General features: G+C 60.8%; 1 protein-coding gene across 1 annotated transcript; it reads right to left on the bottom strand.

Moving 5' to 3' along the window:
• Positions 1–443: 443 nt before the first annotated feature.
• On the bottom strand, positions 444–16,264 carry PYGM (glycogen phosphorylase, muscle associated). Its single transcript, XM_085046358.1, has 20 exons — positions 15,940–16,264; positions 15,039–15,140; positions 14,671–14,749; positions 13,530–13,633; positions 13,160–13,291; positions 12,261–12,372; positions 11,774–11,856; positions 10,558–10,701; positions 10,376–10,468; positions 9,996–10,142; positions 9,384–9,547; positions 8,808–8,922; positions 8,598–8,699; positions 7,408–7,555; positions 6,389–6,447; positions 4,623–4,764; positions 3,192–3,399; positions 1,891–2,025; positions 1,613–1,679; positions 444–1,073 (listed from the first exon to the last, which is right to left on the bottom strand). The coding sequence occupies exons 1-20, from the start codon at positions 16,180–16,182 to the stop codon at positions 924–926; spliced, it is 2,529 nt and encodes an 842-aa protein (XP_084902484.1). The 5' UTR covers positions 16,183–16,264; the 3' UTR covers positions 444–923.
• Between the last annotated feature and the right edge of the window lie 1,370 nt (positions 16,265–17,634).

The following is a 17,634-nucleotide window of genomic DNA, read 5'->3' as shown; positions in this document are numbered from 1 at the left end:
GCCGGGGTTTGGGGTGGGTTCGGGGTGGTTTTTTTTGGGGTTCCTGGGTGGGGCGAGGGGAGGGAAGTGGTTTGTGGTTCAACAGAAAGGCGGCGGCGGCAACGCCCTGGGGAGGGGGAGAAGTCCCCAAAAAACACCCCCAGACCCCCCCCGGAGACCCCCGAAATCCCTCCCGCAACACCACCGCGACCCCCTAAATCCCCCCAAACCCCTCCCGGGTACCCCAAATCCTCCCAGCACCCCAAAAAATGCGACACGAGAAACGCGGGATTTCTGTCGTTTTCTTTATTTCCCTTTAATTTCGTTTCTTGAATTTCTTTATTTTCTTTATTTCTTTATTTATTTTCTGTGTTTTTTGGGGTGAAACCCCCCCAGACCCCCCCCCCCAGTTCTCCCAGTAAGGCCGCAGAGCTCCAACCCAGTTCCCGCCGGGGGTCGGGGGGGGGAGAGAGGAGAGACCCCAACCCCAAATAAAATTACAACCAAACCAAAATCAAACCCCAAATCTTCCCCAATTGTCGGGGATGCTCCTGACGCCCCTTCCCCGATTTCTCTGGGGTGGGATTTTGGTCAAGGCACGTTTGGGGGTCCCAGGAGGCTGGGAAAATTGGGGACCCCCTCCCCAAAAAAATGACTATAGTTGGGTTTGGGGAGGATTTGGGGAGGATTTTGGGGGGGCTGAAGGCACTCGGTGCGATCCGGGGGGGGTGTAGGAGTTCGGGGGGTCTCGAGGAGGTTTTGGGGGTCCCGAGTGGGTTCCCTGGGGGGTCCCAGGGTGTTCCCCGCAATTCCCGGGGGTCGTCGGGCACGGCAATGCATTGCATTGGGAGGTTTTGGTGGAAATTTAGGGGATTTTGGGGGCGAGTTTCAGCGATGGGGGGTCCCGGGGGGTCTCGGGGGGGGTTCCCCGGGGGGGTCCCCACTCAGTGGGTCTCGTCGGGCGCGGGGATGCGCTGCCGGCTGGGCTCGCAGCCCCAAATTTCCCGCGCGTACTGGGCGATGGTGCGGTCACTCGAGAACTTCCCCGCCGCCGCCACGTTCCGGATGACCATCCGGGTCCACTCGCGAGGGTTCTGGGGGGGTCGGAAAGGAGGGGGGTGAGACCCCCAAATATACCCCTGGACCCCCAAATGGACCCCCAGACCCCGCCGGATACCCTCAGTCGGCTGTGTTGTCCTCTCGTTTTGGGGATTTTGGGGAGTTTTGGGGAGTTTTGGGGGGTTTTGGGGGGTTTTGGGGTCTTTTGGGGTCGTCCGCCTGTTCCCAGACCACCCCCCCGGGAAATTGGGGACCCCCTGAGCCCCTCGGTGTCACCCCAATTCCTCCTCGCGGGGGGTTTGGGGGTCCTCCAGCTCCTCCCTGAGGTTCAGCGACCCCAAAAACCCCCAAAACCCCCTCCAGGATTTTGGGGGAGAACCCCAAAAATTTGGGGTTTTGGTAATCGGATGTGGCAATTTGGGGTCCTTTTTGGGGCGGATCTCTTTGTCAGGGGGTCTTTTTAGGGGTTCCTTTTGGGGGGGGATCTCTTTTTTGGGGGGTTTCACTTCTCGGGGGTCTCTCGGAGGGGTTTTTTTTTTGGGGAGGGGGTCTTTTTTGGGGAGGGGGTCCCCACCTTGTAGAGCGCGCTGACTTTCTCCTGGCACTTCACGTACGCCTCGTAATCCGCGAACACCTTAAACCTGGTGCGGTGGGATATCGCGAGGTTTTGGGGAGGGTCCACTCCTCCGCGACACACCCCCCCACTATCGCGATATGAACCCCGATATCCGATCCCCTCCCTCCTCGCATCGACCCCAACCCTCCATCCCCCGCGACCCCTCGGCTCTCCCCCCTCCCCTCCGCTCCCCCCTATCGCGACTCCCCCCCCCTTCCCAAGGCTCCTATCGCGACCTGTCGTGATTCATGAGCATGTTGACGATGTCGCGGAACAGGTCGGGCTGGCGAGGGCTGAAGAAACCGGAGCTGAGCTGGTCCACGGCCTGGCGGAGCTCGGGGAGGCGATCGTAATACTCCTGGGCTCGGTACCTGCGGAGGTTTGGGGGGTTTTAGGGGTTTTTTTGGGAGGGTTTGGGGCGGTTTTAGGGGGTTGGGGGCGTTTTGGGGGGATTTCAGGAGGGTTTGGAGGTGCTTTTAGGGGGTTTCAGGAGGGTTTTGGGGCGTTTTTGGGGGATTTCAAGGGGTTTGGGGGCGTTTTTAGGGGATTTCAGGAGGGTTTGGAGGTGCTTTTAGGGGGTTTCAGGAGGGTTTGGGGCGTTTTTAGGGGGTTTTGGGTCCCTGGTCACCATGGGATGGTCACTGGGTCACCATGGTGGGATGGTCAATGGGTGCTATGAGGGTCCCTGGTCACCATGGGGTGGTCAGTGTGTCCCTGGTCACCATGGGGTGGTCAGTGGGTCACCATGGTGGGGTCAGTGGGTCACCATGGGGTAGTCAGTATGTCCCTGGTCACCATGGGCGGGTGGTCAGTGGGTCCCTAGTCACCATGGGGGAGCCATGAAGGGGTCCCTGGGTGTCCTGGGGGTCCCTGGTCACCACGGGGGTGGTCACTGGGTCACCACAGGGGGATGGCCAGTGGGTCACCATGAGGGGTTCTGGTCACCATGGAGTGGTCAGTGTGTCCCTGGGTCACCATGGAGTGGTGGTCAGTGTGTCCCTGGTGACCATGGGATTGTCAGTGTGTCCTGGGTCACCATGGGGGGTCAGTGGGTCTCTGGCCACCATGGGGGCTCAGTGGGTCACCATGGGGTGGTCACTGGGTCACCATGGGGGATCAGTGGGTCACCATGGTGGGATGGCCAGTGGGTCACTATGGGTGCCCCAGGTCACCATGGAGTGGTGGTCAGTGGGTCCCTGGTCACCATGGGGGCTCAGTGTGTCACCATAGGGTGGTCACTGGGTCACCATGGTGGGATGGCCAGTGGGTCACCATGAGGGGCTCTGGTCACCATGGGGTGGTCAGTGTGTCCCTGGTCACCATGGAGTGGTCAGTGGGTCAGTGGATCACCATGGGGGGTCAGTGTGTCACCACGGGGGGATGGCCAGTGGGTCACCATGAGCATCTCTGGTCACTACGGGGAGCTGGTCACTGGCTGCCATGCATGCCCCTGGTCACCCCTCAGGTGTCACCGAGTGGTCAGCACCCACCACGGTCACTCCGATGACCCACCCCGCCGTCCCCCCAGGACCCCCACCCCTTCCTGTCGAGCTCCTCCACGTCGGGCACCCTCATGCCGAAGATGAAGAGGTTCTCCTCGCCAGCCTCCTCGGCCATCTCCACGTTGGCTCCGTCCATCGTGCCGATGGTCAGCGCCCCGTTCAGCATGAACTTCATGTTGCCCGTGCCGGACGCCTCCGTGCCCGCCGTGGAGATCTGCTCCGACAGGTCAGCGGCCGGGATCACTGCCGGGGGGGGAGCGGGGAGGGGTCAGGGGGGTGATATCGGGGGGATATCGGGGTGATATCGGGGGATATCGGGGGATATCAGGGTGATATCGGGTGATATCGGGGGGATATCGGGGGTATATCGGGCCATATCGGGGTGATATTGGGGCTATTGGGGTGATATCGAGGGATATTGGGGTGATTTTGAGGGGATATCAGGGTGATATCAGGGCGATATCGGGGGGTATCAGGGGTATTGGGGTGATATCAGGTGATATCAGGGGATATCGGGGTTATCGGGGGATATCAGGTGATATCGGGGTTATCGGGGGTATTGGGGTGATTTCGAGGATATCGGGAGATATCGGGCGATATCGGGCGATATTGGGGGTGTTGGGGTGATATTGGGGTGATATCGGGGTATCGGGGTATCGGGGTGATATCGGGGGATATTGAGGGGTATCAGGGTGATATCAGGGGATATTGAGGGGTATCAGGGTGATATCAGGGTGATATCAGGGTGATATCGGGGGCTATCAGGGGTATTGGGGTGATATCGAGGGGATATCGGGGGGATATTGGGCGATATCGGGGACTATTAGGGGTATTGGGGTGACATCGAGGGGATATTGGGGTGATTTTGAGGGGATATTGGGAGATATCAGGGTGATATTGGGGGATATCGGGGATATCGGGGGATATGGGGATATCAGGAGATATCGGGGGGTATTGGGGTGATTTTGAGGGAATATCAGGGGATATTGGGGTGATATTGGGATGATATTGGGGGGTATCAGGGTGATATCAGAAGGATATTGGGTGATATCAGGGGATATCGGGGGGATATCGGGGTTGTGGGGTGATATCGAGGATATTGGGGTGATTTCGAGGGAATATCGGGGGATATCGGGGTGATATTGGGGGATATCGGGGGGATATCGGCCAATATTGGGGGATATCGGGGCAATATCGGGGGTATTGGGGTGATATCGAGGGGATATCGGGGTGATATCGGGCGATATCGGGGGTATTGGGGTGATATCGGGGGATATTGGGGTGATTTTGAGGGAATATCAGGGGATATTGGGGTGATATTGGGAGATATCGGGGTGATTTCGAGGGGATATCGGGGCGATATCGGGGTTATATCGGGGAATATCGGGGATATCGAGGTGATATCGGGGGATATCGTGTGTTCAGGGATTTTTTTGGGGTTCAGGGGGGTTTCTGGGGACCCCCACCCTTCTCGGCCAGCGACACGCGGTAGTTCTCCAGGAACAACACCCTCAGCCTGTCCCCCACGGCAGGGTCCTGGTTCACCACGTCCCCGATCGCTGTCACCAGCCGGATGATCATCTTGGCCATGTGGTACCCCGGGGCGGCCTGGGGGGACCCCAAAATCATCAGGGACCCCAAAACCCTCAGGGACCCCAAAATCATCAGAGATCCCAAAAACCCTCAGAGACCCCAAAAACCCTAAGAGATCCCAAAATCCTAAGAGACCCCAAAATCCTAAGAGATCCCAAAACCCCAAAAACCCACAGAGACCCCAAAACTCTCAGAGATCCCAAAACTCTCAGAGATCCCAAAACCCTCAGGGATCCCAAAATCCTCAAAGATCACAAAAACACTAAGAGACCCCAAAATCCTCAGAGACTCAAAAACTCTCAGAGACCCTAAAACCCTCAGAGACCCTAAAACCCCAAAATCCTCAGAGACCCCAAAAACCCTCAGAGACCCCAAAACTCCAAAAACCTTCAGAGGCCCCAAAATCCTCAGGGACTCCAAAACCCCAAAAACCCTCAGAGACCCCAAAATCCTCAAAGATCACAAAAACACTAAGAAACCCCAAAATCCTCAGAGATCCCAAAATCCTCAGAAACCCCAAAAACCCTCAGAGATCCCAAAACCCACAGAGATCCCAAAACTCTCAGAGACCCCAAAACCCACAGAGACCCCAAAACCCTTAGGGACACCAAAACCCTCAGAGATCCCAAAAACCCCTCAGAGATCCCAAAATCCTCAGAAACCCCAAAAACCCTCAGGGACCCCAAAACCCCAAAATCCTCAGAGACCCCAAAAACCCACAGAGACCCCAAAACCCACAGAGATCCCAAAATCCTCAGAGACCCCAAAATCCTTAGAGACCCCAAAACCCTCAGAGACCCCAAAAACCCACCAGGAACCTCCCACCCCAAACCCAAACGGATCCTCTCAAATTCCCACTCTGATCACCACCCAGGAGCCCCCAAAACCTCCCTGAAGCCCCCCCAAAAAATCCCAAAAAACCCCAAAAATCCCAAAAACCCCAAAACTCAAAAAACCCCCAAAATCCCAAAAACCCCAAAAATCCAAAACCCCCAAAACCCCAAAATCCCAAAACCCCAAATCCCAAAACCCCAAAAACCCCAAAACCCCAAAATCCCAAAAATCCCGTCAAAAACCCCAAAACCCCAAAACCCCAAAAATCCCAAAACCCCAAACCCCAAAACCCAAAACCCCAAAACCCCAAAAACCCCAAAACCCCAAAACCCCAAAACCCCAAATCCCAAAAACCCCAAAATTTCCCAAAAACCCCAAAAAACCCCAAAAACCCTAAAAACCCCAAAAACACCCCAAAACCCCAAAACCCACAAAAACCCAAATCCCCAAAATCCCCAAATCCCAAAACACCAAAATCCCCAAAATCCCAAATTCCCAAAAATCCCAAAACCCCAAAATCCCAAAACCCCAAAAATCCCAAAAAAACCCCAAACCAAAACCCCAAAACCCCAAAAACCCCAAAACCAAAACCCCAAAACCCCAAATCCCCAAAACCCCAAAACCCCAAAAAAACCCCAAAAATCCCAAAACCCAAAACCCAAAACCCAAACCCCAAAACCCAAAAAACCCCAAAAAATCCCAAAAAACCCCAAACCCAAAAAATCCCCAAAATCCTCAGAGACTTCAAAACCCCAAAAACCCCCAAAAATCCCAAAAATCCCCAAAAAACCCCAAACCCCCTCACCTTGCCCCCGATCATGATGGTTCGGGGCACAAAGGGTTTCCCGGGGTCCTTCCTGATCCCTGAAATGGGTGAAAACCCCAAAATTTGGGGGTCGCCGATCAGGAGAGATCCCCCAAAACCGGGGGAGGGGGCTCCGGGGGGTCTTTGGGGGGCGTCTCCCCATTTTTTGGGGTGATGTTGGGGCAGGGGGGGATTTAGGGTTTTTTTGGAGGGTCCCGGGGGGATTTAGGGTTTTTTTGAGAGTTCCGGGGATTTTGAGGGTTTTTTTGGGGGATCCCGGAGGGATTTAGGGTTTTTTCGGGGGTCTCGGGGGGATTTTGAGTTTTTTTGGAGGGTCCCGGGGGGATTTTGAGGTTTCTTGGGGGGTCTCCCCATGTAGGCAGGGGTCTCGGGGGGGGCATTTTGAGTTTTTTTGGGGGTCCCGGGGGGATTTAAGGTTTTTTTGGAGGGTCCCGGGGGGGATTTTGGGGACCCCCACTCACGGTTGTAGGAGGTGACAATGTCCAGCCAGTGGATTTAATTCCTGTTTTTTCAGGGAGTTTTGGGGGGTCTTTGGGTGGTCTCCCCATGTGGCTGGGGTCTCGGGGGGCGGATTTAGGATTGTTTTTGGGGTGTCCCGGGGGGATTTAGGATTTTTTGGGGTGTCCCGGGGGGATTTTGGGGACCCCCACTCACGGTTGTAGAGGGTGACAATGTCCAGCCAGCGAGGACATCCCAGAGTTTGGATTTAATTCCTATTTTTTCCGGGAGTTTTGGGGGGTCTCCCCATGTGGGCGGGGGTCTCGGGGGGCGGATTTAGGATTTTTTTTGGGGGGTCCCGGGGGGATTTTGGGGACCCCCACTCCCGGTTGTAGAATGTCCAGCCAGTGGATTTAATTCCTGTTTTTTCCGGGAGTTTTGGGTGGTCTCCCCATGTGGGCGGGGGTCTCGGGGGAGTATTTTGAGATTTTTTGGGGGTCCCGGGGGGATTTAGGGTTTTTTTGGGGGGTCCAGGGGGGATTTTGGGGACCCCCACTCACGGTTGTAGAGGGTGATGATGTGCAGGCAGTTCAGCAGCTGCCGCTTGTACTCGTGGATCCTCTTCACCTGCACGTCGAAGAGCGAGGCGGGGTTCACCCGCACCCCCGACACCTTCTCCAGGTACGCCGCGAACTTCACCTTGTTCTCCTGGGGGGGGAAAGAGGGGTTGGGGGCGCGGTGGAGACCCCCGAGGATCCCCCTGGACCCCCAGAGAGCCCCCTGAAGCCCCCCGAGCTCCCCCAAAAAGGGTTCGGCTGTGAACTCCGCGCCTTGTCCAGGTGTGTCCCGAACACACCTGGGGTGGGGTGGGGGCTGCTGAGACCCCCCCAGAGAGCCTTGGGACCCCCGCATGGACACCCCCAGACCCCCTGGACCCCCCCGGACCCCCTCGGATCCCCCTGGACCCCCAAAGCACCCCCTGAAGCCCACCGAGCTCCCCCAAAAAGAGTTCGGCCGCCACCCCTGCGCCTTGTCTAGGTGTGTCGCCTTGCTCACCTGGGGTGGGGTGGGGGATGCTGAGACCCCCCCAGAGCGCCTTGAGACCCCCGCATGGACACCCCCAGACCCCCTGGACCCCCCCGGACCCCCCCGGACCCCCCTGGACCCCCAGAGCGTCCTCTGAAGCCCCCCGAGCTCCCCCAAAAAGGGTTCGGCTGTGAACTCCGCGCCTTGTCCAGGTGTGTCCCGAACACACCTGGGGTGGGGTGGGGGCTGCTGAGACCCCCGCAGAGAGCCTTGGGACCCCCGAATGGACACCCCCAGACGCCCTGGACCCCCAGAGAGCCCCCTGGACCCCCAGAGAGCCCCCTGAAGCCCCCCGAGCTCCCCCAAAAAGGGTTCGGCTGTGAACTCCGCGCCTTGTCCAGGTGTGTCCCGAACACACCTGGGGTGGGGTGGGGGCTGCTGAGACCCCCCCAGAGAGCCTTGGGACCCCCGCATGGACACCCCCAGACCCCCTGGACCCCCCCGGACCCCCTCGGATCCCCCTGGACCCCCAAAGCACCCCCTGAAGCCCACCGAGCTCCCCCAAAAAGAGTTCGGCCGCCACCCCTGCGCCTTGTCTAGGTGTGTCGCCTTGCTCACCTGGGGTGGGGTGGGGGATGCTGAGACCCCCCCAGAGCGCCTTGAGACCCCCGCATGGACACCCCCAGACCCCCTGGACCCCCCTGGACCCCCAAGCCCCCCGCACCTGCTTGACTTTAGCCACATCCCGGATGAAACTCTCATCGTCCACGAAGTCCTGGAGTCGCCGCAGCTGGTCCAGGTCGGACACGAACTCCTCCCCGATGCGCTGGGAGAGGGAGAGAACCCCAGGTGAGCTCCAGGTGAGCCCCAGGTGAGCCCCAGATGACCTCAGGTGACCCTCAGGTGAGCCCCAGGTCAGCCCAGGTGAGCTCACCTGCGCGATGACCTCGGCCAGGCCGGGGTTGCACATCACCAGCCATCGCCGGGGGGTGATGCCGTTGGTTTTGTTCTGGAACTTGTGGGGCTCCAGCTGGTAGAAATCCTTGAACCTGGTGGTGGAGGGGACACAGAGGGGACTTGGGGACACTGAGGGGACGTGGGGACACAGAGGGGACTTGGGGACACTGAGGGGACGTGGGGACACCCAGGGATGAGGATGGGAACAGGGGGACAGTGGGGTGTGAGGATGGGAGGGTCACAGGGGGCTGGAGGGGATTTGGGGTCTGGGGAAGCCGTGACGGATTTGGGGCTCAGACAGGACCAGGGAAAATTTGGGGTCTGAGGTGGCTTGGAGGGGATTTGGGACCGGGGGGGAATTTGTGGGTCTGGGGGGTCACCCTCCACGGGCTGTCCCCAAGGATCCAGGTGACACCATCCATGGTGGCACAGCACGGTGAGGAGGAACACAGTGAGGATTTGGGTCTGGGGGGGATTTGGGTCTGGGGGGATTTGGGGCTGGGGGGGATTTGGGGCGCCGGGGGGGATTTGGGGGGCTGCGTGGGGGTCGTACACGCTGTCCTTGAGGATCTGGGAGTGGATGGCCGCCACGCCGTTGACCGCGTGGGAGCCCACGATGCACAGGTGAGCCATGTTGATGCGCTTGACCGCTCCCTCCTCCACCAGCGACATCCGCCGCAGCCGGTCCAGGTCGCCGGGGAAGGTGGCGTACACGCGCTGGGGGACACGGCGGGGGTCACCGGACCCCCCCAGAGATCTCCAGTGACACCCCCGGGGGCGCTGGAACCCCGGAGACCCCCCCACACTGCCACCGCTGTCCCCAAGGAAGGTGGGAGGCACAGCGGGCAGGGCGCAGCAGGATGAGGAGGGGGGACAATGGACCCCCAGAGACCCCCAGGGACACCCCCGGTGACACCCCCGGGGACACCGAACCCCCAGGGACACCCCCAGGGACAATCCCCGTTCTGGGGGGGCTGTTGGCGACACCCCCCCCTCCCCAATCCACCCCCAAACCACGCAGGAACTCAAACCCCAGATGTCCCCAAGGTGTCCCCAAGGTGTCCCCAAATAACCCCGCCTGTCCGGCCTCGCCCTGCCCCAAACTCCCGGCTGTCCCTGCCCTTCGCGACCCCCCGACCCCCCCATTTGTCCCCCCCGGACTGACGTCGAGGAAGCGCTGGTTGATCTCGTAGATGAGCTGCAGGTGTCGCGGCAGCAGCGACTCGAGGAGGTGCACCGGCCACCGCTCCAGCGCCTCGGGCAGCACCGTGTGGTTCGTGTAGGCGCAGGTGCGCACCGTGATGTCCCACGCCTGGTTGGGGACACGAGGGGACACCCCCAGAGTGACCCAGAGTGACCCACGGGTCGCCCAGAACCATCCCCGCACCTCCACACCCGGTGACCGCAACCCCGCCGCCACTAACACGAGGTGACCAGCGGGTTTTGGGGACCCCAGCGGGTTTCGGAGAGCCCAGCGGGTTTTGGGGACACCCCGACAGCGAGGGGACATCCAGATGTCACCCCCCAGACCCCCCCGGCGCCCACCTCATCCCAATTTAGCTTCTCCTCGTCCACCAGGATCCGCATCAGCTCCGGGATGGCCAGCGAGGGGTGGGTGTCGTTCAGCTGGATGGCGACCTGCGGCGGGGAGGGATGGGGACACGGGGGGCGTCAGAGGGGTCGTGAGGGGGTTTGGAGGTGTCCCCGGGGGTGGTTTCGGGGGTCACCTTGTCGGGGAAGGTTTCGAAGGACGTTCGCACGGGGTCGCGGCTGCCGAATTTGGCGGATTTGAAGCGCCGCACGATGTCGTGGAGCGTGGCGGCGACCACGAAATATTCCTGCTTCAGGCGCAGCTCCTTCCCCTCGAAAAACTGGGGGTGCAAACCCGCCGTGAGACCCCAAAACACTCCCCAAACCCCTCCTGCTTCTCTCCACCTCGAAAAAATGGGTTATCCCCCCGTGAGACCCCAAAACAGCCCCCAAAACTGCCCCCAAAACAGCTCCCAAATCCCCTCCTGCGGCTTCAGCCTCAGCTCCTTCCCCTCCAAAACATTATCCCCCCGAGAAATTCCCCCATAAGGACCCCCGGGATCCCCCCACGTTTTTTTTGGGGTGCAGCAGGCAGGAGATGTTCTCGGCCAGGTTTGGGGATGTTCTGATCTCCCCTCCGGGGGTCTTTTCCCGCCCCCCAGGACCCCCCAAACCCACCCCAATTCTCACGTTATCGTTGGGGTACAACACACGGGAGATGTTCTCGGCCAGATTTGGGGGATTCCCTGCTTCCCTGGGGATCCCAAACCCCCCCAGACCCACTCGGAACCCCCCAGACCCACCCCCGGGACCCCTCCAGGACCTCCCAAACCCCCCGGGACCACCCCAGGACCCCCCAGACCCCCCAGGACCCCCAAATCCCCCCAGTTCTCCCGTTATCATTGGGTACAGCACACGGGAGATGTTCTCGGCCAGATTTGGGGGATTCCCTGCTCCTCCAGGGATCCCAAACCCCTCCAGACCCACTCGAAACCCACCCAGGACGCCCCCGGGACCCCCCAAACCCTCCCAGGGACCCCCGGGACCCCCTAGGACCCCCCAAAATCCCCCCCAATTCTCACGTTATCGTTGGGGTACAGCACTCGGGCAATGCTCTCGGCCAGATTTGGGGGTTTCCCTGCTACCCCGGGGGTCCCAAACCCCCCAGACCCACCCGGGACCCTCCAGACCCCTCAGACCCCCCCCCCGGGACCCCCCCAGGGACCACCCAAACCCCCCCAGTTCTCCCGTTATCATTGGGGTACAACACACGGGAGATGCTCTCGGCCAGATTTGGGGGATTCCCTGCTCCTCCAGGGATCCCAAACCCCCCAGACCCACCCGAAATCCCCCGAGACCCCTCCAGGACCCCCCAGGACCCCCTAGGACCCCCCAAACCCCCCCAATTCTCACGTTATCGTTGGGGTACAGCACTCGGGAGATGTTCTCGGCCAGGTTTCTGTCCAGCACGGCCTGGACGTAACCCCCGACATTGACTGGGGGGGACAGGGGGACTCAGGGGGGGTCCGGGGGCGACCCCCAAATTTGGGGAAGGGGTTAGGGAGGAGGGGGCTCGGTGGGGAGCAAGGTGGGGTTGGGGGGTGAGTTCCTGTGAGGGGCATTCGGGGGTCTGGGGGATGTTTGGGGATGGATTTGGGGTCCCTGGGTGGAGTTGGGGGGCTCGGGGGGATTTGGGGGGGACGCGACCACCCTAAGAGGAGAATTTGGGGGTGCGGGGTGAGATAGGAGTGTAGGGGGGGATCAAGGGGGAATTTGGGGTGCATCAGTTCCCTGGGGGGTGTCCCCAGGTGAGGGGCTTGGGGGGGTCAGGGAGGAGATTTGGGGTCTCGGGGATGGATTTGGGGTCCCGGGGATGGATTTGGGGTTTTTGGTCACTCACAGTCCTTGAGGTTGAAGTCGTTGGGCGCTCGGGCTGACCAGAGGCGCAGAGTGTTGACGGTGTTGTTGCGATAACCTGGGACAGGTGTGTCGTAGGGCACGGCCAGCACCACCTGCGGGTGACACGCGCGTGGGCAAGGGACCGGCGACACTCGTGGCGACCCCACGGTGCCCTGCAGGCTCACCTGTGTCACACCTGTCACACCTGTGTCACACCTGTGTCACTCCTGTGTCACACCTCTGTCATATCTGTGTCACTCCTGTGTCACACCTGTGTCCCACCTGTGTCACCCCTGTGTCATATCTGTGTCACTCCTGTCACACCTGTGTCACCCCTGTGTCACTCCTGTGTCAATCGTGTCACACCTGTGTCACACCTGTGTCACTCCTGTGTCACACTTGCCTGTCCAGCCACCTAATGTGTGCTCCCCACCCTCACACACCTGTAACTGTCACCTGTGCCACACCTGTGTCACACCTGTGTCACACCTGTCCCCTCACCTGCGCATCCAGCCACATCTGCTGTGCTCCCTACCCTCTCACACACCTGTAACTGTCACCTGTGTCACCCCTGTGTCACACCTGTGTCACTCCTGTGTCACACCTATGTCACACCTATGTCACTCCTGCCTGTCCAGCCACCAAGTGTGTGCTCCCCACCCTCTCGCACACCTGTAACTGTCACCTGTGTCACCCCTGTGTCACCCCTGTGTCACACCTGTGTCACCCCTGTCCCCTCACCTGCGCGTCCAGCCACCTGGGCTGTGTTCTCCCCACCCTCTCGCACACCTGTGTCACCCCTGTGTCACCCCTGTGTCACACCTGTGTCACCCCTGTGTCACACCTGTGTCACCCCTGTGTCACCCCTGTGTCCCACCTGTGTCCCACCTGCCCCCTCACCTGCGCGTCCATCCACCTGGCCCCGCCCGGCCCGTGCTCCACGTGGCCGTAGAATCGCACCGGGATGGTGTACTCAGGTCTCGCCTTCTCCCAGGGGTTTCCGTAGCGCAGCCAATCGTCGGCTTCTTCCACCTGGGGGGGACCCCGAAACACCTGAGACCCCCAGAGACCCCCAGAGACCCCCAGAGACCCCCAAACCCCTCCCCTCGATCCTACACAGGGAGACCACCCCAAAACTGGAAGCCACAGGGAGCCAGCGGGACTCGATGACACCTGGGGTGTCCCCCTTGGGATCCCCTCACCCCTGTCGCCCCCCCAGGACCCCCGGGACCCTCCCCGACCCTGCCAGCCCCCCCAGGACCCCCCGAACCTGCCAGCCCCCCGCGATTTTCTGGTTGAAGATCCCAAATTCGTAGCGAATCCCATAACCGTAGGCGGCGAGTCCCAGGGTGGCCATGGAGTCCAGGAAACAGGCTGGGGACACAGGGGACATTGCGGGGTTAGGGACGTTGTGGGGACACAGGGGACATTGTGGGGTCAGGGACGTTATGGGGACACAGGGGACAGTGGGGGGACACAGGGGACATTGCGGGGTTAGGGACGTTGTGGGGACACAGGGGACATTGTGGGGTTCGGGTACATTGCGGGGTCAGGGACGTTGTGAGGTTAGGGACGTTGTGGGGACACAGGGGACAGTACGGGGTCAGGGACACAGTGGGGTCAGGGACATTGCAGGGTCAGGGACGTTGTGGGGACACAGGGGACATTGTGGGGTCAGGGATATTGTGGGATTAGGGACATTGTGGGGTCAGGGACATTGTGGGGTCAGGGATCTTGTGGGGACACAGGGGACATTGTGGGGTCAGGGACATTGTGGGGACACAGGGGACATTGTGGGGACGCAGAGGACTTTGTGGGGTCAGGTACATTGTGGGGACACAGGGAACATTGTGGGGACACGGGACATTGTGGGGTTAGGGACATTGTGGGGTTAGGGACATTAGGGGGACACAGGGGACATTGTGGGGTCAGGGACATTAAGAGGGATACAGGGAGGGTCATGGTGGGGTTAGGGACATTAGGGGGGACACAGGGGACATTAGGGGTTCAGGGACATTGTGGTGACACAGGGAGGGTCACGGAGGTCCCAGCATGGCCATGGAGTGACAGGGCGAGTCGGGGGAGGTGACATTGAGGACACTGGGGGGGTCGCGGGGACAACGCAGGACAGGAAACAGGCGGGGGGGGGGCAGGGAGATGTCACCAGGGACTTTGGGGACACCATGGGGACACTGGAAGCGTCTCGAGGACACCCCAATGACCGGGACCATCGAGGGAGGGGGCACTGGGGACAGCCTGGGGACAATCAGGGACATCGAGGCGTCACCGAGGGGGGAGGACAATGGGGACATTGCGGGGATCACGGTCACCACGGGGTATCCCCCAGCCTTTTGGGGACCCTGGGGACAATTTGGGGACCCTCGCGACTCCCCAGCGGGACCCCCCCGCACCTGCCAGCCGCCCCAGGCCGCCGTTCCCCAGCCCGGCGTCCTCCTCGATCTCCTGCAGCTCCTCCATGTCCAGCCCGAGCTGGAAGGGGGGGTGACAACAGAGGAGGGGGTCAGGGGGACACCAAAACGTCCCTTTGCGTGTCCCCTCCGTGTCACCTGCCCTCCTCACTCCGCCCTGCTCGTTCCCTCTGTATTTTCCCGGCGTCACCTCCATCCTCTCCATGTCGCTCCTGTTGTCACCCCCTCCCCAAATCCCGCTGTACCCTCGGGGACAGCCCTGAATGGCAGTCCCTTCCCAGCCCCCCCAGACCCCCTAGACCCCCCCAGACCCCCCCAGACCCCCCCCAGACCCCCCGTGTCGCCCCCACCTGATAAATGGCCTCGTCACAGCCGCTCTGCAGCCCCAAATTCACCATGGTGTTGGTCAAGGTGCGTCCCATGTAGAACTCCAGCGACAGGTAATAGATGCGCTGGAAGGGGGGAGTTTGGGGGTCAGGGGGGTCAGGGAGGGTCGGGGGGGTCAGGGGGGTCACGGCCACCCCCTCAGCCCCGGGACAACCCCCCCACCCCGCCCCGCCGCCCCCCCGCTATCCGGTGTCGGGATTAAATGGCAGCGGCTGGGTCAGCGGGAAAGGTCAAGATAAATTTAACCGGGTGAGGGTGGGGGGGGGAAAAAGGACCCCCCCAAGTCCTGACCCCCCCCCCCACCCGAAATGTACCCCCAAACTTGCAGTCCTAAATCCCCCGGCAGACCTGAGACCCCCACAAAGCTGCACCCCCAGAGCTGCAGCCCCCCGACTCACAAAACTCCCCCCCCCGCCGCCCCGACTCGTGTGACCTCCCCGGTTTGGGGTCATCGTCACAGCGGCACAGAGACCCCTAGGACCCCCCAAATCCCTGCAGGACCCCCCAGGACCCCCTTCTCCCCACCTGGGAGTCCCTCAGTTACAACACTGCCGGACCTGCAGCCCCCAGACCCCTCTAGGACCACCCAGACCCCCCCAGGACTCCTCTTTCCCCCACCTTGGGGTCCTTCCCATGGGGGGTGTGAAGCCCCCAGACCCTCTCACGACCCCTCAGACCCCCCCCAGGACCCCAAAGTCCCCCACCTTGGGGTCCGTCTCGTAGTGTCACTGCCTCCTGCCCTGTCCCCAAGCCCCCCAAGCCCCTCAAGCCCCCCAAACCCCCCACCTTGGGATCTCTCTCGTAGCACCACCGCTGCCTCCCCACCCCAAGCCCCCAAGCCCCCAAGCCCCCCAAACCCCCCACCTTGGGGTCTTTCTCGTAGTAGTACTGCTGTGTCCGCAGCCAGCGCCCCACCAGGTGGTCGCGCACGGTGTGCGCCAGCGCGAAGTAGTAATCGCGAGCTGTCGCGACATTGCGATCCTTGACGAGGGTGAAGTGCAGGTGCCGGTTGAAGTTGCGCTTCAGGTCCGACACGTTCTCGGCCCCCGCCAAGCCCCGCACGCTGATCTGCCGCCGCCGGTCCTCGTCGCTCAGCGGTCGCGACATGGCGACAGAAGTCGGGGTGGCTCGCCGCGGAGAGGAAGGGGTTAAGGTTTCTCAGGGGTTGGGGGGTTCCGGAGGTTCGGGGGTCCCGCGGGGGGTCCGTCCGAGCTCGGGTGGTCCGGATTTGGGGGGTCGGGGGGTTCCGGAGAGCTCCAAATTTTGGGGGCGCAGGGTTTGGGGGGCTCCGGGCCGGGGGCGGTGGCAGTGGCGCCCCTGCCGCTATGAGAGCGCGGCTGGATTATTATTCATGAGGGGGGCGGAGCTTGAAGGGAGCCACGCCCTCATCGGCGTACAGCTCTTTTTTGGTTTATTATTCATGAGTAGGCGGAGCTTGAAGGGAGCCACGCCTCCACTGCAGCGTGCGGCGCACCGTCCTCATTGATTATTCATGAAGGGGGCGGAGCTTAAGCGGACCACACCCAACGTGTCGTGGTCCTGCTCATTATTATTCATAAGGGGCGGGGCTTCGCTAAGCCACGCCCCCACGGGGGCTGCAGCGCCCCCTGGCGGTCACTCCTCCCTCGGCACAAAATTCCCACTTTTCACCCAGAAAATTCCCGGTTTTTTTCTCTAAAAATCCCGATTTTTTTCCCCTAGAAAAAATCCCGATTTTTTCCCCCAAAATCCCAAATTTTTCCCCAAAACAATCCCAATTTTTCCCCCAAAAAATCCCAATTTTTCCCCCCAAAATCCCTTTTTTTTTGACCTAAAAAATCCAATTTTTTCCCCAAAATTCCTTTTCGTCCCAAAATCCCAATTCTTTCCCCAAAAATTCCCGCTTTTTACCCTCCCAAAAACCCCAAATTTTCCCCCCAAAACCTCCCAATTTTTTTGCCCCAAAAATCCCATTTTTTTTCCCCCCAAAATCCCAATTTTTTTCCTAGAAAATTCCCGACGGGATCCCCGCACCCCCTAAAAAAGGCGGGGAGGCGCGCGGGGGGCTCTATGTGTCCCCAAACCCCCCCAGCTGGGACATCCCGCCCGTCCCGAGGGTCCCCAAAATGGGGGTGGTCCTCGGGGGGCAAAGCGGGGGGGGCTGTTCGTGTTGTCACCCCCCCGCGGTAACCGGATAGCCCCTGAAGGTCGCGACATTCTCGGCGACATTCTCGGTGACATTCTCGGCGACATTCGCGGTGACCTCGGGCGGCTGAGTGACGGCCGCAGGGGGTGGCGGGCGGGCAGGGGGGGGTCGCGACCCCCGAGCGGCCAGCTCCGGTTTCAGGGCGGGAGGGGGACACGGTGAAACCCGACCCGGTGACACCGGGGGGGGGACAAGGGGACAACGCGACACACGAAATGAGGGGGGGGCCCAACGGGGGTCCCGCTCCTTTATTCATACACAAAAAGCGCGGGGGGAGAGCTCTACAAGGGGGGTGATTTTGGGGAGGCCCAGAATGAAGAGGGGGGACACAGGAGAAGGGGGACCCCGAGATTTGGGGAGGGGGGTTTGTCCAC

The sequence above is a fragment of the Lichenostomus cassidix genome, unplaced genomic scaffold (genome assembly GCF_008360975.1).
Source record: "Lichenostomus cassidix isolate B80296 unplaced genomic scaffold, HeHo_3.0 HiC_scaffold_40, whole genome shotgun sequence".
NCBI lineage: Eukaryota > Metazoa > Chordata > Aves > Passeriformes > Meliphagidae > Lichenostomus > Lichenostomus cassidix.
This window is presented reverse-complemented; position numbering and strand designations above follow the sequence as displayed.